The 22,835-nt window shown below is 37.8% G+C and overlaps 1 protein-coding gene across 2 annotated transcripts; it reads left to right on the top strand.

Annotated features, from left to right (window-relative positions):
• Positions 1-416: 416 nt before the first annotated feature.
• On the top strand, positions 417-22,833 carry SLC35D2 (solute carrier family 35 member D2). 2 transcript variants are annotated; one of them, XM_040541310.1, is made up of 13 exons: positions 417-627; positions 2,639-2,672; positions 4,588-4,674; positions 7,514-7,581; positions 9,722-9,793; positions 11,382-11,450; positions 12,512-12,614; positions 13,962-14,054; positions 15,094-15,161; positions 15,947-16,025; positions 17,889-17,971; positions 18,622-20,257; positions 21,734-22,833. In XM_040541310.1, exons 1-12 carry the CDS (start codon positions 485-487, stop codon positions 18,722-18,724), a joined length of 1,002 nt encoding a protein of 333 aa, XP_040397244.1. In that variant the 5' UTR covers positions 417-484; the 3' UTR covers positions 18,725-20,257; positions 21,734-22,833. The 2 variants fall into 2 exon arrangements, with proteins under 2 accessions (XP_040397244.1, XP_040397243.1); XM_040541309.1 differs by lacking the exon at positions 417-627 and adding an exon at positions 1,498-1,708.
• Positions 22,834-22,835: the final 2 nt, after the last annotated feature.

Here is a 22,835-nt window from a genome sequence, read left to right as displayed (position 1 = left end):
GCTGTTTATAGTAATTTTTAATATTTCCATTCTTCCTTGTTCTCATAATCCCAGCTGCCTGACCGGTCACAGAACACAGAGGACCTGTGTCCCTCTCGTTGTTCTGTCGTGTTCCCCCCCCCCCCCATTTCTCAAAATTTTGGTTGCTTATGGGCAACTGGAACACAGGTGTGCTCCTGTGGAACCCTTTTCTGAGGAGATGGGTTAAAAATAAAGCAAACCGGTGGCAGGCTTTGACAGGCGGTGGCTCGCTGCGAAGCGCAGATCCGCCGCTTACAGCTCTGGCCTGGCGGCGGCTCCGGGGGAGGGCTCCGCGTACCCGGCGCCACCTCAGCTCGCTCCGCCAGGGGACGCCCTGCGGCCGCCGCCGCTCGTCCGGGCGGTCGGGCGGCCCTTCCCCGCGGGCAGGGCCGGGCCGGGCCGTGCCGTGCCGGCTGCCCCGAGCTGCTGCCCGGGCCGGGGCCGAGCCCGCCGCCCGCCCGCCATGAGCAGCGGGCAGGCCGCGGAGGGTGCCCCCGCCGCCTCCCCCGCGGTCTCGGCGGTGCCCAGGCTGCTGTCTGCCCTCTTCTACGGGACGTGCTCCTTCCTCATCGTGCTGGTCAACAAGGCCCTGCTCAGCGCGTACAGGTGAGCGCCCCGCGGCTCGGCACTCCCCAGCAGTGAAGGTCGGGGCCCCGCAGCGCTGTCGGTGGCGATCGGGGCTGTCGGGTACGCGGCCGAGCGGCTTCTCGGCTGGCAGCTGCCAGCTGTGATCCTGCTGCTGGTGCTGGCAGTCACGCTGCCTTCCTGGAAGCACCTCGCTTCTATAAGGCAGCCAAAGATAAAAGCTGCTGAGCCCGAGAAGATCCCTGAATTGTAAAAACACCTTTGACGTGATGGGGAGGCAGTCCCTTACAGAATCACAGACCTGCAGCAGTGAGCTGTTCACCATTAATATTCTTTGCTTAGTTTGCTTCCTTTTTGCTGTCTTTTAGCTCACGGTGGGCTAAGAACAGACACAAAACTGAACACGCAGAAAAAGGAAAAAATAAATCTAGCTGTTACTTTCTAACATGTAAGAGCTGTATATTGTGTCTCCCCAAAAATGATCTATGAGGCAACTTAAGGTTTTGTTTCCTAGTGGTTTTCATCCTACAGTCTGCAGCTCCCTGTAAATCCCTGGTGTACATCTGGCACGTCCACAAAAGATAATCAAAGACAGCATGGCCATCGCTAAACCTGAACTTTGTACAACGAGCTTACAGCATTGCTGGGAACTTCTAGGGCTCTACAAGACCAAAAAGATTTGGAGAAATCTGTGTAGTACATGTGAATGAAGTCTTCACATTTATGTGTTGCAGCTCTAAGTACAAACTAAAATACAGTTTAGATGTCACATGATTATAAAGTCCTGTTTCTTCTGCTGTTTTTTTTTTTTTTTTTTTTTTTTTTTTTTTTTTTTTTTTTTTGGTCTGCTAATACCTGCTTCCTGTAACCTCTTTCACTGCTGGCAGTTCTTGTCCTTTATTTGTGTTATGACTCCAGTGTCCCTAAGGCCTTCCTGCTGTGCTTCAGAGTGTTTCTTTCTTTTGTTAATGCCGTGTTCCTGTCCCAGTGGTGCTCACAGGAGAAATACAGCGCACCAAGCAGCTCTTGGTAGCCTCTGTGTTAAATCACTGCAATCTCAAGGAATTTGTGATAATGGAAAATTACAGAGGTTATTGAGAAGGTACACTCCTTATTGGGCATTTGTTTGTATAGGTGTGCACAGAGAATGAAACAGATTTTATTTCAGATTCCCTAGATGCAGATTTGTGCGTGACCATCCCTGACAATGCAGTCCAGCAAAATGCTGCATGACTCCTTGGAGGAAGCAACTGTTTGTTAGGTTTGGGGAGCTCCTTGGCACCTGAGGATTCTGGTCAGAAAGGCTCCAAACACGTCGCTGGTTATACCATAAAGCAGACAACCATACTAAATAATTTATTTGCTTGAATTTCATTATGCATACAAAAAATTAGCTGTTGCTACTGCATTTTTTTTTTCGATGTAGATTTAGGGGGAAAAATGGAGACTCTCAAATTCTTGGGGTGTCCTAAAGTTTCTGCTTTCTTACTGGTCAAGCATCTGTGCTTTGAGCAGGAGCCAACTGAAAGGGTACGGTAGGAATTTAGCCATTTTAGCAGACAATAGGTGTTTCTACAATATTTACATAAGATTTTTTTTTTTTTTTACAAGTACGTATCGTTAGTGTGTTTGGACTGTGGAGATAAGCTTCCAGGTTAGGGCAAGTGCAAGAGGTTTAGCTTACTGCACAGTGTATGTGAGGCCACTCAAAAACTTATGCTTTGTTAGAGTTCTCCAAGTATGTAATCTTCACTCAAAATACACCAAAACTAATTAGCTCTTTAGAACTGATCAGCAACGCCTAAGTGGTATCATTTTCATGTGACTTGTATTTTGCTGCACAAATACAATATTAGGACTCCAGTAAGTGTTGCAGGTCCTGAGCTCTTCTGAAAGACTGGTCGGTCATCCACATGTACTAAACTTAAACACCTCTTTTACTGTTGTTGTTGTTGGGTTTGGTTTTGCTGGTGGTGTTCTTTTTGTTTGTTTTTGCTTTCCTCAGTATTAAATGTCTGTTTGTGCTTTTCAGCTTCCCATCACCAATGTTTCTGGGAATTGGACAGGTATGTTCAAAAGTAAAACATTCTATATATACTTATTATTTTGTAAGTTAAACTGTTGTTAACATAGAGGTACATCTTAGGGGGGAAATCTCTGTTATACTGCACTGCTTCTTTTGTTAGATGCACTGCAAGAGTACTTTGTTTTAGTGAGATGGAGGAAATTTCAGTCCAAGTCAAAAATATTGGCTAGGAAGAGTCACATAAAGAACTGGAAATGACATTTATTTTCTCTCATAGAACTCAGCAGTTAAGAGATACGGCCTCCCAAACTGTCAAGATTGCTACCAACGGCTTAGATGCTTTTAGAGTCCTGAAACATTTGTGGAATATGTGTAGAGACACTGCCTCCCTCTATCTGTAGACAAACAGTATTTCCTTATAAATTTCTTCCACGTTCTCCATCAGTTTTCTGGTAGGACTACCATACACTTTTGGTTCTTAGCTGCCTTATTAGCTCGTGGGCAATTTGCAGTGCCTCAGCAGAAATACTTGCTGTTGTAGTTAGGCATCGTATAGTAAAACCAAAGTGCAAGTATTCGTGTACATGGTCCATAAAAAGGGAGTGTGTGACCCTGCAAAGGGATGGCTCAGAAAGATGGAGCTTTATCTCAAACATCATTTAGGCAGATACATTTAAAAGAGAGGATTTATTTTCTGCCAAGGTTACAAGCTAAGAATTAGTGAGGAAGAGGGGAAAACAGGTCTGACATCTCTGCTGCGTAGCGCTGAAGAGATTAAAAGGTCTTCTAAAGTTTGCTATATGAGAGGGGGAGGAAAAGGGGGTTTGATACATTCAGACTGCTCAAACAACTGTATGTCTTTGGAAAGCTCATGTTTCCGTGGAAGCCAAAGAATAGAAATACTTCATATTAAGGGCAATGGTGTGGCCTTTCTTCTTTGCAGAACCTAAGGCTCAATGCCATTCCTTTGTTTTGTTTACCAGTTCTTCCAAGATTTCCCTAAATGCTTTGAAAAGAGCATGTAACATGATACGATACTTCAGTCACTAGAACATGACTCCACCCTGTCCTTGTAGATAGACAATTATTTTATTTTTGTATTTAAGATTTAATTTAACATTTTTTTCCTCCCTGTGGCCAGCATTCAAGTCTTGTGAATGCTCAAATACTCTCCTTCATTCTCACCATACCTTTATTACTTATTGTAATACACTTTGCCAATAGACTGATCAATGCATGCCCCCGCCCCCCTCCCAAAAAAGCTGTAGGAGTGGTTCCTCAGACTAAACAACACTCTGTGTGAAAATAGCATGATTATGCTGGGATCATCTTCTTAATTTTCTTGGCTCCTTAATATGCACATTTTTTTTCACAAGGTACAACTTTTTTTTTTGAGCCATAAAACTTAGCTTATATATATTGTACTTTAAATAAATAACAAGCAAAATCAATGAGAATAAAAAGTTACTCCAGGTTATTCACTACATGCTGTGCTGTTGAAAGAAGTACATAATACATAACATCTGTCTATTGCTCTACAGCTACCTTAAAGGAGCTATAGCGAGGTGGGGATCAGCCTCTTCTCCCAAGCACCAAGTGATAAGACAAGAGGAAATGGCCTTAAGTTGTGCCAGGGGGGTTTAGGTTGGTTATTGGGAAAAGTTTTTTCAGTGAAAGAGTTGTGAGGTATTGGAACAGGCTGCCCAGGGAAGTGGTTGAGTCACCGTCCTTAGAGGTCTTCAAGAAACATTTAGATGTGGTGCTTAGGGACATGGTTAACTGGTGGACTTGGCAGAGCTAGGTTAAAGGTTGGACTAGGTGATCTTGGAGTCTTTTCCAGCCTGAATGATTCTATGATTCTGTCAAATGCATAGATTTTGTCTTTAAAGCAGTTCTTTCATCATACATGATGGTTTTGTTCTTACATTACTTTTTTTTTCTTTCTTTTTATTTAGATGGCAGCTACTATACTTATCTTGTATATATCAAAATTAAATAAGATTATTCACTTTCCTGACTTTGACAAAAGTATACCTGTGAAGGTAAGCATTACCTAGGGTGTGATAGTAGTAAGAAAATGTTACCTTCTGTAATCGCTGTCTTTCTGCAGGACTTGAAAACTGTTTTCTAATGAGACAAGGCACGAAAGGAGAACAGAAAACAATTTTGCATTTTTTTAATCAAATGTGATTATCTGTATCTTTGTTTCATTCAATATTGGATTAGATGATTTCCATGTCATTGCAATATTCTTGCCTTCTGTCTGCAGAGAAATGTACTGTAATTTGGTTATGCAATACATGGGAAAGAATACCGTACCTTCATACAGCTGGATGAACTTTCCCAGAGTCCTGACGTACTTTGTTGGATGTGTACAGCTCCCTGCAGGATCAGTGGGAGATCTGTGTCTATAAGAGCAAATTTTGATCTAGTACACAACATGAAGAGAGAAGTGCTGCTTGGAAATTTGAGTGGGGCGTGTAATATAGCAATAGAAGAAGAATATGTCAGAGACCAAAAACCCAAACAGCAGTTCTCTCCAAATGTAAGATTTCAGCTTAACAGAAGGTGTCAAAATAATGCTCATCAAAAACAATGTAGGTAGGTGCTAGCTGCATGATGCAGTCCTTAAGTGTGTATGGTCCAAAGAGGCAGGATAGAGAGAATATGAAGGAGTATCTTATATTATCTCAAATTGGGAGCTAGGATCTGAAATGACTACAGAAATGTTCCTTCTAGATTTTTTACAACCACGTGCAACATTGCTAGAGCTTGCTTTTTTTTTTTTTTTTTTTTTTTTTTAATGCATAGGTCTGCATATTTACGTCTTGTTGCAGAATACTGGTCAATATTTGCTCAGAGAGAGAATTAGTTCCCAGGCCTGCTGCAGAGCTCAGCTATCCTATCCTAGCTTTTCAAGCCAGCATCTCCATTGCAGCATCTTGTTTTACTAGCAGGGTGCAGTTTACTACAATGCTGTGTGTTCTTAATGCATGTTGAAATCATTGGGGTTTCTGCACTTAGAAATCTTGTAGGAATATCGGTGCTGTTGATTATAAGATGAACGATCCTTTTTTTTTTTTCTTAGTATGAATGAAGAAGGTTTCCCAGTGAGTAGTTCTGAATTCCACTTATCAAAAACTTTTTGAGACCTTGAGAAATTTCTTTCCTCTGCATCCTCTGTCAATCTCACTACTCTCCTTCCCTGCCGTAACCTTTACATTAATGTCAGTACAAGGGCACTGAAAAAGTACAACATCCTTTTTTCTCTGTCCTAATAATATCTATCCTTTGGAAGACTTTCCTGGATATGCTGGGAGCGGTAAACACTGCAGCATCCAGGACTTGCACGTTGCTTTTAGTGCTGGATATGACGAGTCACAGTGAGTGAGCTGGACCTGTCTTGTTGATTTCTTTAGTTTTCAAAACACCGTTTGACTGACCTTTTAGCCTTTGACAGCTTTTGCTTTCACTGACACTAAGATTGTTGTTGCTTTTGACTCCCAAATGGTCTCAACGCTTTCAGCTGGAGTTTTAAAGTAGCAAAGTGCTTACTTTTGCAAGAAAACTTTGGAGTTCTTGAAAAACTTTTTAAAGTAAGTATGTCACTGATCTTTGATGATATGAAGTTGATTGCAATTTTTCCTTCACAACTGATGACTTCAGAGGAAAGAAAACGTAATGTCAGCTCTGTTTTCATCCTATATAGAGACAGATTTCTACATAAAAGCCTGCTGAAGAGGTAGTATATAACACAATTTTTGCGAGTTCATGTTGACGGGGGAATATTTATTATGTTACTGATACTCCTTTAACTTTGAACTCTCAACTTTAGATAACTATAGCTAACTTCAACTGTACATTACTCCTCTTTGAGGTCAAGAAGGGCAGAATTTTTAACATAGGTAAAATGCAGCCCATTCTTGTATGTTTTTCTAACACACACAGCTTTGAGAAGATGTACCCTGTGACAAACACGGTGCCTCTCAGCACACGTGTATAGGCGCACCAACACCAGCTATTGCACACATACGGACAGGGGATGTGTTTTGTCCTCCTGGCATTTCAGCTCCACTTGACTGATAGCAAATGGGATTAGATGTGCACACTACCTTTGTCCCCATTGATTACTTTGGCTGCTTTTAATCTTCTGCAATTTTTCTGCAGTGGGAAAATGACAGCTTTGAACTGCAGCTGACTATTGCGTAGAGATCCGTGACTTTTTGTATGTTTTCTTAAGGCTCTGAAATTCTATTATTGTTTCTCTGCATTGAGTTATGGCCCATATATTTCTGTGAGAGTCAGTCTCATTATGCTAGAAGCCAGAAATGGTAAAGCTTGATTTACACCTAAATATTTATCTTTCATTTCTAGTGTCTCACATAGCGTAATTCATTAGGTAGATCTAAAATAATGTATCTTCCAGAGATACTAATTTATGTGGGGTACCTAGAGAAACATGAAATATTTATAGCTTCCTTTTTTTTTTTATTCCACTTGCTCTCTTGCTTATTTTGTTACTGCTATTAATATTACTTCTATATGTAAAATCCAAACATTAGGTATTAATCTGAGAGTGACAGTAATTAAAATAAAATTGATTAAAAGTGACTCTAAATGGAGTCTGAGTCTCGTTAGAGATAAATTGCTACCATTCCAGTGAAATCAGTGAAGCTGTGGTCTCAAATGGTCACATGAAGAAGAGCTGTAGATTGGTTTGCAGCAGTTACATTTTTTCTTCTTAAAACAAAACCACCTTCTTTATTGCTAAAACTTGCTAAACCACATCTAATATTGCAGTTCTCAAATTTTATCAATTAAAGTTTCTCAACAGTGCTTCAAAACATAATAATCTGAGTTGTGCTTTTAATTTTATCACAGTTGTTTCCTCTGCCTCTGATTTATGTTGGAAACCACATAAGTGGATTATCAAGTACCAGCAAACTCAGGTATAGTAAATAGAAGTTATAATACACTGGCTTTTACCCTTTATTTTGTGGGGGTAAAAAGCACTGAAGAACAGTGTTGCGTAGGGACTTTAATGCAAATGATGTCTGTCTGTCTAAATACCAGATACTACTGTAGTATCTTATAGTACTATAGTAACTTACCCAAGAATTTGACCTGTTTACAAGTTGTATGCTTCTTTTAAGGGACGCTTAGAAAAAATAAATCACAATACTCCTCTGTGACAATGAGAGTGCTTTATATATTTTCAGGGTCCTTTCCCCCCATAATCCAGTGTCATTTTTCCTGGGTGATCTATTGACAGGGCTTGAAAGCTCTAAGACTTTTTTGAAGGAAGAGGGATGTGGGGAAGATTTGTATCATGATGTTGTTGCAGGTTATTTAGGACATACCATGAGATGGAAAAAGTACTGTGGAGTGGTAGTGGTGGTGTTCCCCTGCTAAGCACAAAGAGCTGGCTGTGGTTTGGGTTGGAAGGAACCTTAAAGACCACCCAGTTCCAACCCCCTGCCATGGGCAGGGACACCTTCCACCAGACCAGGCTGCCCAAAGCCCCAACCAGCCTGGCCTTGAACACCTCCAGGGATGGGGCATCCACAGCTTCTCTGGGCAACCTGTGTCAGGGCCTTGCCACCCTCTGAGTGAAGAATTTCTTCCGAATCTGTAATCTAAATCTACCCGCTTTTAGTTTAAAGCCATTACTCCTTGTCCTATCACTACCCTCCCTGATAGAGTCCATCCCTAGCTTTGCTGTAGACCCCCTGATCTATGAGAGGTGCTTCCATGCTAGTGCTATAGAAGTATAAACTATATAGAGGAACTACTGTAGGAGACTGAATGACAAAATTTTCTATGGAAGAGGAGTGCAGAATCATAATGGCTGTTGCAGTATTTGAGATCACTGCAATGCCATTGCAGCTGTTTCTTGTATGTTATTACGGGCTACTGAGGATTTGACAGTAAGCTAAACCAAAACTGAGAATTTTTTAGGTTTTAAGCACATCATAACTTTGAGATGCTGGGAGAGAGAATGTATTGCTTTTTCTCTAAAGAATTCATTTTCTTCCACTAGCAACATTGGGCACCCGATTCTGCAACACTGTTGTGCACACTCTGAAATTGTTCCTCTGAAGTGTCTGTTCAGGCAAACAATGCCTTCAGCAGCACTGTTCCTAGGAGTGTTTAAGCCAGTGTGAATACAGAAGTAGTTTCAGTTCTGTGGAAGTTAGGTTTGTGGGTTGTTCTTCCCCTAACTGTAATTTTAAATTTTAAAAACCTGCAACCTGCAGGTGATCCTATGCATAATTTCAAAATGTCTTTTTCAAAGCATCCAAAATCAGTGTTAGGATTTGTAGTGTTTATTAATGCAGTTGCTAGTGGTTATCTTAAACAGAGGATTAATTTTTCCAGATGGCCATGCTATCAGGTTTCTGAAGTGTCGTATGTAAATGTTTTCTCAAATTAGCCAGAAAGGTTTCCAACTGTATCACTTCATGCAGACCAACAATATGTTGTTCCAAAGTAGCAATTTGTTTGATAGTTTGTTTGATAGGATCCACCTTTCATGATTCTTGTACACTCCGTTTTCTTAGGGATTTATTTTACTTTTTTTGAAAGTACAGCTTGTTTACCAAGCCTATTTGCTTTGTGTTTTATCTTTGTTATGTGTTTTCAGAGACAGCTTTATTTCTTGTCTTTTATGTTTACAATAGAAATGATTGTTACTTACCCTGCCTGTGATTTCTGTAGAAAGATTTATTTCACAGGGACTACGTTAAGTAGAAAATAGCCCTTATGTTCCATTTCACTGGTGTGGAGGGACTTTTTAGAAGGTAGCCAGTTGCAAACTGTTTTACAAACTGGCAAACCTTGTTATTTTCAATGATTTGGTTATCTAATCTGCCTCTAATGTCAGACTGACATTTTTATGTATAGTAAGTGGTTGGGAATTTGCTTGCTTATTGCTGGGGTAGTTGTTTCATCCTCTGCTTCCTAAAACTAGATAAGAATTAGAACATAAAAACGCTATTAATTTGAAGCTGTGCTTGGATTTTTATTAATTTATTATTTATTTATATTTATTATTTATTTATTTATTTATTTATTTATTTATTTTGACAGTTTGCCGATGTTTACAGTGCTCAGGAAGTTTACCATTCCACTTACATTACTGCTGGAAATCATCATACTTGGGTGATTTTATTTTATTTTTTTCATTTTAAGATACCTTTATTTGAGATCTGTCAAATAGATTACTTGTGGCATCTCATCAGGATACGGAATGAGTGATTTTTACTGTCAGACAGAGAGAAACAAAGAAAGTGTTTTTATGTAGCTTTTATCTGAAGACATAGATACACCGTAGTGAATACAAGAGAAAAAGTGTGCACTTTTCACAACTCATTCTCATGACTGTTGCACAGGAATCAAGTAAGTGATCCGTGATTCAGATGCTTTTTTTAGTGAGGACAGATCCTTATGTCTCGAAACAATGATGATAGTATGGTACTTCGCTTATGCAGAGTAGCTTGATGAGTCAAATCTTAAAACATGCCAGTTTAGTGAAGCAAAATATGTGCTGTTAGGTCAGCAGACTCCTTAATTATAATTACAACAAGTTATCTTAAATGAGAAATTAAGAACTTTCTGCTATTGCAGCTTGGGATCGCTAGTTTCAAGTGTACTGACTTGGAAGAATAGGAATATAAATCTGTAATACTTTTTCTTACCTCTGAAGTTTTACCCAGAAGGCTTGTGTTTGGATGAAACTAGGTCAGAAGGGGAAAAACAGCTTGCTGAAGCAGTATCCAAGCAACATGAGAGTGATGGTTGGGGAAAAGCTTTTCAAAAAGCCCCCAATTAGATAGTCATCTCCTTTTGGTCGAAGTATCTCCTTTTGGTGATCAAAATCAATTTGAGTCATATTGGGGGAACACCTAGATTCTTTTCTAATTACATATTCTCACAGGAAAAGCAGAAGTTTCTATCTTCTGTTGGCCTGAGGATTCTCTCAAACAAGTGAGGAAAATGTGAGTCAGTTCGGTTGCAGGATTTCTCCAGGAGCATTATGCTTTTTTTTTCTTTTTTTTTTTTGATGAATCTTTTCTCAGAGGCCTGCTCAGAGCTGGGGGCTGGCCTAAGAGTCATGGGAAGGTCTGTAAGATGCATTGCAGCGTGTGTCTTACAAAAATATTTGAGACATTTCTAAATAAAGGAGAGTACCTGTAAGAAGTAAGATAGTGTTATGGTATGCTTTGCCCTACTCTGTGTCAGCACTGATGTAGGCATACTGAAGAATATCATAAGCTTCTGTGCTTTCCACTCCAGATGAAAATCTTGTTTGATTTCAGAAATAATGCAGATAGTTTGCTCTACAGCATTTTCCCTGTGAAAGGTGAGATGACAAATTGCACAAGAAATATGTAGTGATCTTTTTTAAATGACTTGAAGACACTGAAAAAAGTCCCATATGAACACCAGTACAGGATAGGTTGCAATTTACTCTAGTACTGATACTTTAAACCTTTAATCTTTACTATAAAGAATATCTAGTAGCAGAGTACTCATGATGTTTTCACGATCTCTGTTCTCAATGCCAAAATCTGACAGTTTGGGCCATAACTTCTCATAGTCGACCACATTGCTTCTGTAAGGTTTTCCAGACTGTGCCCTCCTGTTAAATATTTTGTGATTACTAATTGCTTTGGAACATTTCAGTCAGAGAGACATTTAATCTCCTCTTCAACTAATGAAAATGTGAACTGCCTAATTTTGTCTACAGAAAACGGTACCCGCTGAGCATTATCATCAGTGTATTTGCCATCGTTCTTGGGGCTTTCATAGCAGCTGGGTAAGGTTTTCATTTGTGAAATATGTTTTCATTTTGTTTCATAACATAAGTCATGTTATAAGAGGGGCAACAGGAGGAGTTTCTTCCTTGTTAAGTGCCAAATGACCCTAGGTCGATCCATGTACTCTGAATGAAGTTGACTTGGATAATCTCTCTACTGACATCATTGGGAGGTGCAGAAGTACAAAGGGAAAAATTGAACTCCAGCTGGAAGTATTTGGGTGCTTCTTTTTCCACCCCTAGCTTTTCTTTTTTTGCAGGATCATAAACATAGCAGGTTAAACTGTGTAAGAAACACTGCCTTCCTTTCATAGTATCATTGTATTTTAATAGTTTCAGAAAAATATGTTTGTTCTGGGTAGAAAGAATGTTCTTTTGGTTGTCAGATTTTGTTTTGAGTTAGACGATGTCTACTTTTTTATCACATTGAGCAAGTTCAAATATGAGATATGTGCACAAAGTACTTATGTTAGTCTCCCATGTTTTCTTCTTGTTCAAAAATTCCTTTACTAAAATGGAAATGTAATGTTTTAGTTTTTTTTTTTTTTTAATTTTTGGCTTTACTGTGTACAAAGGTAAATAATTTCCGTATGGTGTGACTTGGATAGAGCCATGTCCTATTAAATAAATTACACTATATCCATGAGGTAGCTAGTCAAAACAGAAAGGATGACAATATGTCTGGTCTGACTGTAAAAAACAAATAGATTTTATTCCATAGCTACATTTTTGCATTAAAAGAAGTAGATAAATACACTCAGAAATAATTGAACAGGTTGTCATGTTAGAGACAGATGGAATTTTTCACAAAATGAAAACTGAACTTTTCCTGCTACTTCCATACTGAGTTCTGGGAACTCTCTGATGACTCATTTGTGATCGTCCTGTGACTGGAGAAATAGCAAGTACCTTGACATGCAAAGGAGATTTAAAGCAAAGCCTGTGACTTGAATGATTTCTCAAGATTTACATTTCCTCATTTATGGTAGTTCTCTAGTTAAGCAAGGTAGTATTACACGGTATAATATTTGTTTATTTACAATATAATATATCTTTTCCAGGTCTGATCTGTCTTTTAATCTAGAGGGCTACACCTTTGTATTATTAAATGATATCTTCACAGCAGCAAATGGAGTTTATACAAAGCAGAAAATGGATCCAAAGGTAACTGAGGGGTGATTAGGTTGAATTTAACATTTTGACGATATAGTTACTTAGTATATGACTTTATGAACATTCTTTAAGTGCTAATAAATAGTTCTATTGCTTTCATATTTCACTTGATAGGTGAATATATGCATCATTAATACAGAACAGCCTGGGAAAAAACTCATAATGAGTGTCTGAGAACAGGCCTAAATAAGCAGCATGTTTTATTTTCTCTCAGGTCTTTTAGGCAAACTTTGTGGTGACTTTATAATGTTGCTTTTGTTTTAAAAAAATCCAAGACAAAAGCAAACGATGTACCTGTAAGCTTGATTTATATCTAAGGATTTAATTATTTGACTAGAAACACACTTTTAAGTGACATTTATGTAAAATAAACCTGTGGGGAGGAACAGAGACTTGTCCAGTTTAAGTCAACAACCATCACAACTGATATCTTTGTAGGCTATCCAAAAGCAAGTCTAAACTCAACACCAGTATGCCAAAGAATTAAGTGATACCTTGATACATTATATGCTATATAAATGCCGAGCAGACTACTCTTTAAGTTCGGTGCCATGAAAACATACCAAGTCATAGCAAAAAGCAGTCTTGGAGATGTTGAATAGAGGTTTTGTCACTGACTTGTATGGGTCATTCTGTACAGTGGAAATATGTGTCTTTTAATAATCTCAGAAGTTGCACTGAATCCAGACCCTGCATTTTTCTTTGAGAGCAGCACTTAATGGGCTCACAGGTTTCTGCAAAATACAGGGTATAATTTTAAAGCAACAACTAAGCTGAAGAGATTTGCTGAGTAGTATGACTGAATCTGGAGGAAGGGAAGGCTGTTTTTTCATTCCCCTGATCCTCCTCTGGCTTTCTGTCAAGCAAATTAACCTACAGAATGTATGGCACCCCTCAAGCTGCTTGAGGTTACAGCAGTTACCAGTGACTGCAGGTACTACGTCTGGGAGTCAGGCTTAATTTTCCTGTTACACTGACCCCAAGGAGCCACCTTGCCCTGTGCCTTCGGGGTGAATATGCACTAGCTGAATGCTGTCTAATACGAAGCGTCTCTGGACTGATGCCTTGGGAGGTTTATGTCTAGCTATTGCTGTACAGAAACTTTTCAAGGTCTAGCAGAACAGTAGTATTTTTCTGAGCATTCAAATTGATTGAAATGGAAGCTCATCTTAGTCCTAAACACCAAAACCAATGATCACAAACTTGTCTTTTAAATTGTAGTACATTACCTTCTAGCTGCTCATTTACAATAGTGTCAGAACAATTGCCAGAGCAGTGTTTAGTTTTTTTGCTCTCAGTTGTTTTGTATTTTCAAACACCATGTTTCATCTTTCTTAGGAGTTGGGAAAATACGGTGTCCTTTTCTATAACGCTTGTTTTATGGTGGTTCCAACAGTTATTATTAGCTTTTCTACTGGAGACTTTCAGCAGGTAAGCAGCGATATTCCATATATCAAATTGATAACAGTATTTAATTTTATTAATTTTTTTTAAGGTTGTGAATTTATATTTGTTTATTTATTTATTTATTGAGAGGTAATCCTACCTCCATGTTAGTGGTTAGTATTTGGAACTATGTGACTTGGACTTACCCTTTACAGATGAGAAGATGCAATTATTCACTCTAAGGTGAAGCTGAAGCTGCATGATAGCTCTAATAGAGTCACCATTTAAAAGTAATATGTGACAGGGGACTCACAGCTGGAGCAAGTGGTTGAGAATCCAGCTGTACCATGTGGTTCGGCATGTTCTCTGAAAAGAGGCTGCAAATACAAACACCAGATGATTTCCAGTTTTTCTCTCGTTATGATATTAAGAAGAGATTCTTGTTTAGTCTCAGTCTGGTTTAGTAACCTGCATCTCATCAGACTCATCAGACTCATAGTCTCATCAGACTATAGCATAACTCTCCATAGGTAATTATAGGACAGTAATACTGTAGGTGGTATGTCCTGGCAAGTAATGTAGCAGACCAGAAGATTTGTGTTCTTTTTCTGGCATCCTCACAGATTTGCTGAGTCACTTTTTTCTTACCTGTAAAAAGAGTCTGAAGATTTGTATTCCCTTTTGGAATTCCTGGAGATTTGCCCCTGAAAATTGCTACAGAGCTTGTGGGTCTCATAAATCATTCCAGCATCCTTTCATTGCAAGTTGTTGTGCCCTGAACACTCATGATTTTGTCTTTGTGTTCTTATAAGTCTGCTTTCACTGGAAAAATGGTCATTCCCTGAAAAATGATGTGATTTATATCTATTTTGTGTGAAATGCCTTCTTGTCATGTTAATCAGTTGTCTCTGAAGTTAAATGTATCAAACTGTTTCAAAAGTTACATAAACCTTTTGTAATTATATTATAAATCTAATATATTTTGTGATTTTTCACTTTTTCATATTAACTACATTATATATGTATTGGCAGTTGGTTATACAGCACACAATTCTCTCTCTCTGTCTTTTCTTTGTTTAAATAGGCAACACATTTCCAGCACTGGACAAATTTTTTATTTGTCTTTCAATTTCTTCTTTCCTGCTTGTTGGGGTAAGTCCAAAGGGCAATCAAGTACGACATTTTAATGACAGTGTTTCAAATTGCAAATCTCCATTGTAAAACTTATGAATAAGTTATGTTAAAATTCAAAGAAAATACATTTCTCCCCCAGGTTTCTCTCTTGCTTTTAAAAGATTTCTAATGGTGTAAATAACTGTTTCAGTACTACCTGTGTTGTTGTCCTCACAAGTACTGTGGTCAACAAGATGACATTTAGGTTTTTAATTTCTGTACTCAGTATCCCTCTCCTAGCCATCTATTGTGATTATCTGACTAAATCTATGCAGTTAATAGAATGTAAACACTTTAGTATAGGAACTGTTTCAGTACATTTGTTCTTTAAAGTACCTGGAAGAGTATGGGGCACTCAGAAGTAATGAAACAATGCTTTTTTCCTCTTGGAATTGCAGAATTAAAGGAAGAATAGAAAAGTGAGTTGGGTCCTATTCTGCTCTTTCACATAGCACCATCCAAAGGGTCAAAATACTTTTACATATTGACATTTAAGATGCACAAAGAACAGAAATGACTGTGCAAGAGCTCAAGCAGCTTATAGAAAGACTTCATTTTTTCAGCTTGTATTTTGAGTAATTTGTTTATGCACATAATTGACTTAAAGTACAGATCCACAAATCTTTTGGGGGAGATAGAACAAGTTGGCATGAAGATCCCAGCAGAATACTAATCCTTGAAAACTGTTGAACATTTCAAAGAATTGCTAAAATTCTGAGCTCCCTGAGAGGAACTTAAAACATTTTTTCTTTTATTTTCTTTAGGTTTCTTTTGATGTATTCTACTGTCCTATGCAGTCATTACAATTCTGCACTTACAACAACAGTAGTTGGTGCCATCAAGGTGAGTAATGGATTAGAAGAGAATGCTGAAATAGAGCGTTGCATCAACACTGATCCTGATTATGCTTTGAGCTGGAAACTCAAAATGAGGGCTAACACTGAGACACTGCTTGTGCCATAGCTGCATTTTTACATTTTGGAAATCCATACTAGAAAGTCACCTTGCTTTCTTCTATTGAAAGAATGTGTAGATATACTCTAGAAAGCAAAGTGAGTATTGATTTATTTTTATTTTTCCTATAAGAGAAACGTGAACCAGTTTTAGTTAAAAGATGTGCATTTAATCACATTTAATCAGGTACTGTCACCTGCTGCTGTTCTTTTTCAAGTTGCTGTGAGTTTGTCAGGGTAGCTTAAGCAAATCCATTGCAAACTGATACAGACTAATCCATGTTCATTTGGGGTTGAACTTATTTTAATTGCTTCTGATCATAGGGTGCTCATAGATGAAAAATAATGGCTAAGCCATAGTAACAACTGTAGTAAGGAGTTTATTATGTTAACTTATGTTAACTGTTAAGCATTATGTTAACTGCTTCATCCTCTGTGTGGGAACTTGTATTCTAGCTGAACAGACTATTTCATTTTGGTTTATATAACTTCTGGTCAATTTGATTAATATTAAAACAAGCTTGTCTTAAAAACTGAACTTGGTGTCCTCATAGTCTATTTTCTCTAACCCAGATTAAATTGAATCCAGTGCAACTTCCTTCGTGTTGATGAGACCAGAGTGTCTGATCTGGGAAGACTGTGCAAGCACCATTTTGTAGGCCAGTTTGGAAAGGAGCAGAAAGCTTAACCCAGAAGAGTTTTAGTAAAAGATGAAGTTTGTGTGGTTGTGGGCCAAATAACTATCAATATCCAAACTAGCTTAGGAAAAGGAATGACAGTCATCAGGGTTGTCCCTTGAGTGGGTGACTAATGAAAACACTACCTCCAGCATAGCAAAATCCGCAAAAAGAAGATGGTAGTTCTCTTTCTACAGTTGTTTGTCTGTTCATTTGTTATTTTGCTTTTGGAAAGCTGGTAAGAATAATCTGGTAGTTTTTCCTTCAGGTCCTGAAGGCTTTCTTTCAAATTTTATATATCAGCTTTGAACCATTAAGGCAGAGCAATGCTATGTCTATTTTCCGAACTATAATTACTTTTTGAAATGCCTTGGTTTGCTTTAAAGTTGAGAAGCACTTCATGATTCAGTAGTCCCCGGTAGAAATCAGTAGAAATGATGTCATTGTTCAGGTTAGCTGCTAAAACATTTGAAACCAGCAAAGCACTGGTAAAATGATCACACAGTTCTACAGCTTTCCTTCATTCTGTAGAGGGCAATTTCAGATTCCCAAAACTTGATGAGGCTGGTAGTGGACTCTTCAAACTGTGCCTGACTTGACTTTGAGCCAAGTGCTTTCAATGAGCTTTTAGTTGGCAAAGTAAGGAGGTAACCCTTTTAAAGCAATAATAAAAAGCTTTTATTATAACTTTAAAGCATACTTTTTTATGCTTGAGAACCTGAAACCTGCTATTAAGAAGTGGGATTTGAAATGAGCCTTCCAAAGATTAAAAGGAAGTAAATTTTCAGAAAGTAGCCTTAACTCCATTTTGCCTAATGTCAGATAACTAAATTTCGTATTCTGTTTGTCTCTTCAGAAAGTCACTTTCAGTGCCTTGCCTCACATTTAGAAGATACACTGGTTTTATTTTCTGTTAAATTATCCATAATAATGACATCCCAGGAAACTAATTTAAGCACTAATTTTAGAGTGGCCAGCAACAGAGTGTTGCTATTTCCTTAGAAAAGTAAATTAATTTATGTTCTTGGAGATGTCAATTGATTTCAATAAATTCATAGCTTTTGTTTTCTTTTCAGAATATATCCATCGCTTACATCGGAATGTTAATTGGTGGAGATTACATATTCTCTGTGTTGAACTTTATAGGCCTAAATATTTGGTGCGTAGAACTTGAATAGCCATTATTTGTTAAAGCTGAAGATTTCTCAGTGAGATATGGTTTTATGTTTTGTTTGGTTTGGGCCATTTGGGTGATGCAGTTTGGAAACAACTGGCCTGAGGAAGCACTGCCTCAGGATGTGAAATTAATTACAATTAGTTATGTTTTTTCATGTTTGTTTTGAGATACTGAGTCTTGTCATGGTAGGATCTTAACTATAGAAACATGCCTACGGCTTTACTTTTTTGCTGTTTTTTAAACTATCCTTTTTTATGAGTAGTTTTGGACCTGATCAGTTCTGTGCTGTGAGGCTTCCAAGGGAGAAAAAAAAAAAAAAGTGGTGTGGGAAACAAGAACACTGACTGAATGAGTTGTGTTCATTGAACATGAGTTACGATTCAGAGTTGTGATGGTTTGTATTTTGATGAACTCTTGCACCTGCTTCTATGAACACGTTGAAGCAGATGATAACTGATCTTTGTAGACTCGGCTAGTTTCTGACATGGCTTACATAGTTCTCAGGCACTCCTAATTTATGGTAGCTGGCATTCCTTAATCCTTTGGAAGGACGAGTAAATACCTATAAAGTGACCATGTGTGCATACTTTATCAAGAATCTCTGACACCTGTGTTCATTCTCTTTTCTTTAGTATGGCAGGAGGACTGAGATACTCTTTCTTAACTTTAAGAGAAAACAGCAAGTCTACGCAATCTGGGGATGAAGAGAATGCACTTCTCGAGTCAAAGTGTTAGTTAAAATACCTGCTTTAAAAGAGATTGAGAACTTAAACAAGTATATGCTGGAACATATTCGGAATGAGGAAACAAAAATCTACCTCAGTTACCACAGATCTGCACACATCTCATTGGTTCAGAAATATTTTTGCACACCATATTTTTTATGCATGGACAAGTTTAATTTTTAGCTTCTTTTTTTTTTTTTTAAAAAAAAAAAAAGAGATAATTTATAGGAACAAATGCCATACATGAGCAAATCTCAAGTTGTGAATTTTTTAATTCACCTGGACTTTGGTGCTATTTGTACCCAACAAAATCTGTTAGTTCTGCCTCAGTTTCTGTCTCCTCTTTGAGGAAGAACTCCCTGCAAGGATCACAAGGTTTGATTCACCATTTCCTTGTGCCATATGTAATCTTTGAAATCAGTGAAGAGACAAAAGATGCTTGTGGCTTGGAATGATTTCACCTATGCATTTGCTCTTGTATAAGTGACTGTAGAAAGTATGGGTCAAAGAAGAGATGTGCCCCAAGATTGTTCTGTGTACAAGCGTTGACTGAAGAACTCAGGATATGGCCTAGTGTGTTTGGTATGTACTGTGTAGACATTCTCTCTCAATCTTTCCTCATTCTCAGTAACATCACAGCATTCTGCTGCAGTTGTCACTGTTGTTACAAGTGAATTGTCATAACTTTGCTGCAGCATTGAGGAAAGAAGGAAACTGAGAGAGGCTCTTTTAATATTTAAAAAGATTTTTTTTTTGTCTGAGCCAGTACCAAGCAGGTAATTTTGAGAGATAACAAAGGTAACTCTATTTTTGTTTAGGTACAGTCATCTTTTTATATCACAGTCGTCTTCTCCAATGTTTTGTCTATAATTACTATTTAATGCTGCACAGAAGTGATGTTACAAATTACAAGAGGGAAAACTGATTGATATATGGAAGTCTAACTGTTGTGTTTCAACGAGAAGAAAGGGTCAGTGTCATTTTGCATCTTACATATGCAGTGAAAGTTTTTTTGGTACTAATTTATGCTCAAAATTCAGAGCAGGTAATCATGGCAAACCCAAGGGTTTGCTACACTGGGCAAGGCGAGTCCAGTGGTTAAAAAAAAGTCTGAACTCTGATGGTTTCTGTTATTTGGCACAATAAAAGCACTGCTCTGTATCCTTACTTCCTTCTCTGAAAATACAGCAGGTAGTGTTTACTTGCATTTCTGAGGTTGTAGTGTTTAGCCTTTGAAAACACCTTAGAAACATTGCAGCACTGGAGGACAGCAGAGCAATTAATCTTGTTGAAGTTTTCAATTCCATACAAGCATGAGCCAAGATTTTTTTTTAAATAGTCAAATCAAAAGAAGTTTTTGGAAGACCTTGACATGGAACCAGGATGATGTCATGACTTGTATCCCAGTTTGAATTAAAATACAGCAAAACCTGAAAGGCATTATGTGATGTGTTACACTTGAATGACCAGACTGGATTAAATCTAACAAACCAGAAGCTTCAGCGACTGCCTCCGCTGCCGACTGCCTGCATGGATTCGAATGGTAAGAGGAAGAGTGACTGCTGATATTAGAAGTGTTTATTACACTGTCAAAGTGGATACAGAAGTCTGGGCTATACAGTTTCTCACAGCAGGCTATGAGAATGACTGGGGCTTTGGGCAGTCTGATCTAGTGAAAGATGTCCCTGCCCATGGAATGGGATGTTCTTTAAAGGACCCTTCCAACCCAAACCTTTCTGTGATTCTGTGAGATGTGACTTACATTGTCTACCTGTTGAGGAGCTGGGCAAGGGATGGGTTACTACATATATTTAAGAGAGATCTTTTGTTTTAAAGGATTTCCTAGGTATGTAAAAAGCTTTCAGTATTTTGATTGTAATACTAATGAATGCGTAATGGCACCTACTAAATAAGATGCAGTTTCCACAAAGGAACATCTGTATGCATTTAATTGATTAATATTTTGCTGTACATTTATAAATAAACAGATACAGAGTGTAGTTTCAATTAGTTTTTCATTTCTATGTGAATGGACAAATGTAATGTTTTCAAGTACACATGTAGAGCATAAATATTTACTTTCTATAAGATCAACTTCTGGACTATAGTTGAAGAATTTTCATTAGTTCATTCTGTACTGTAGTGGAAATGATTTTATTTAATTCTTTATCGGTATCATGATTTTGAATTCCTTCAAGCTTGGGCTTACCTAAAATACAGAACTGGCTCTCAGTCTTATGATTACTCAGAATGGTTAAAAAGATGAGGAATTGTCAAAATTAGGTATTATGTAGAAGAGCATGCAAGTGATTGCATCCTTTCACAGATCAGTTCAGCTTCAGTCACTTACTATTTCTCTTCTGTACCTGCAGAGATAATATTGTTCCAGTAAATGTACTGGTTGAAACTCTGGGAATATGGATTCAACCAAACACAATTTTTCATGTTAGAATTTAGCCTATTACTGAAATGGCTATTCAGAACCTCCAGCTAAGCAATTATTTCTCTCAGTTAATAAAGCAGTAATTTAAACTGATTTATCATACAGTACATCTGTAGGTAATCCTGCTCTTACTTTTCTACAGACTTCACGTTAGCTTAATGTAATATTGCAACAGTCATAAAACTATGACTTCTTTGCTGTGTGAAGCTTCAGTTTCTTTCTTTTGGAACAATGGAAAAATGGTTACAGAAAACTTTAGTCTACAGAACACATATTTAAGTACTAGTATGTGGCCTAGTTTTAAGAAATAATGGAGTGACTTCTGAAAGTCACATTCCCTTAAAAAAGTGCCTTATGGTCACATGCTGCTAGCTACAAAGCTTGATTTTCAGAATTCACTCCCATACTTCTAAAATTTAAGTTCTACAGGTGACAACGTGTGTCTACAAGGAACTTAAGTATGGTAACACAAGAAGAAGAATAAAAAACTTCTGAAAGCAAGTTTAAATTGAGCAGTAACTGGGTTGGAAAGGAACGTTGGACCGTACATTAACCTGTTCACTCTTGGTTTTTTAGGATTGCTTAGCAGCAGACTAACTGTAACAGAATGAAATGAAGAGAGAGAAAGTACAGTGGCTGTCAGAAGAAGCTTTCTAGCCATACAATGTGTAATGTCCTGGCAGTGATTCCTGTGAAAAGATAAAAGGAATACCTCGGGGAACAACAACAACAAAAAAAAGTAGACTGGGCTGGATGAACAATTCCTTGAATTCAAAAGGACTGTTTTTTTTTTTTTCTTTTTTTTTTTCTTCTTGGATCTCAGCCTGATTTACAAGTATTAGGCCCAGCACAACTTGTATTTCAGACTTGTAACCAGTCTCTGGAAAAGAAAATTGCAAGGGAGTGTAGGTAGAGCTGGAAGTGCAAAAGAGAAGACCTATAGCTGTGGACTTTGTGATTCTGTAGTCAAAAAAGGTGTTTTGGTTTGATTTTTAAAAATTTATTTAAAGGAGATATTCAGCACCATTGTTGCATATGAAAAGACAGCACAGCTTGTTCAGATTTAAAGTTTTCCTTGAGTAGTGAATGACTCTTTGGGAAATTTGTGATTGTATGTAAATATTTAGGAGAAATTTAGTATTCAGACCGTTTTTAAGACTGGCCTTACCTGTGGAGTAAAATGAGGTGTTAAGTTATAGAAAATAGTATGAATTTTTAAGGGAGCTTAAATATCAGGAAACTGGATTGTTGTTAAGATAGAATGCTTTTTATATCATTTTGTTACAGTTAATGTTACATTCCTTGTGATTCAGGCATCATCTCTTCTCTTTAATCCATCTGTGTACTGTGGTTTTCTGACCAAAGGTGTCAGTAATGTGACATTTGACATACATTGCTGCTCTTCAGTTGAAGATTTCTGGGTGTCAGAGATTCAGGTTAAATTTTAAAGATGCTTCATATTAAATGTGAAGGAATATCATTGAAATATATACACAATTTTTATTTTGCCTTATCCTAAGTGTATGTATAACCATCAGTGTTTCTCTTCTCCAGTTTAAGTTGGTCTTTGAAGTATGAATAATATTTCAAACTGCCACTGCAAAGAAGAGTAAAAGTTTCTGTGCCTTCCCTGAGATTTTCCCTGCTAACATTAAAACAAAACAAACAAACAAACAAA

The sequence above is a fragment of the Cygnus olor genome, chromosome Z, assembly GCF_009769625.2.
Source record: "Cygnus olor isolate bCygOlo1 chromosome Z, bCygOlo1.pri.v2, whole genome shotgun sequence".
NCBI lineage: Eukaryota > Metazoa > Chordata > Aves > Anseriformes > Anatidae > Cygnus > Cygnus olor.
The sequence above is the reverse complement of the archived record's forward strand: the minus strand, read 5'-3'. Positions and strand labels throughout refer to the sequence as shown.

What these genes read in the sequence shown, in the direction of transcription:
- SLC35D2 (XM_040541309.1), top strand. Translation starts at nt 1,515, where the DNA reads ATGACTCCAGTGTCCCTAAGGCCTTCCTGCTGTGCTTCAGAGTGTTTC. An exon ending in TTACAGAGGTTATTGAGAAG is followed by an intron (nt 1,709 to 2,638) that starts GTACACTCCTTA and finishes TGTGCTTTTCAG; the next exon opens with CTTCCCATCACCAATGTTTC. An exon ending in CTACTGGAGACTTTCAGCAG is followed by an intron (nt 14,055 to 15,093) that starts GTAAGCAGCGAT and finishes TTGTTTAAATAG; the next exon opens with GCAACACATTTCCAGCACTG.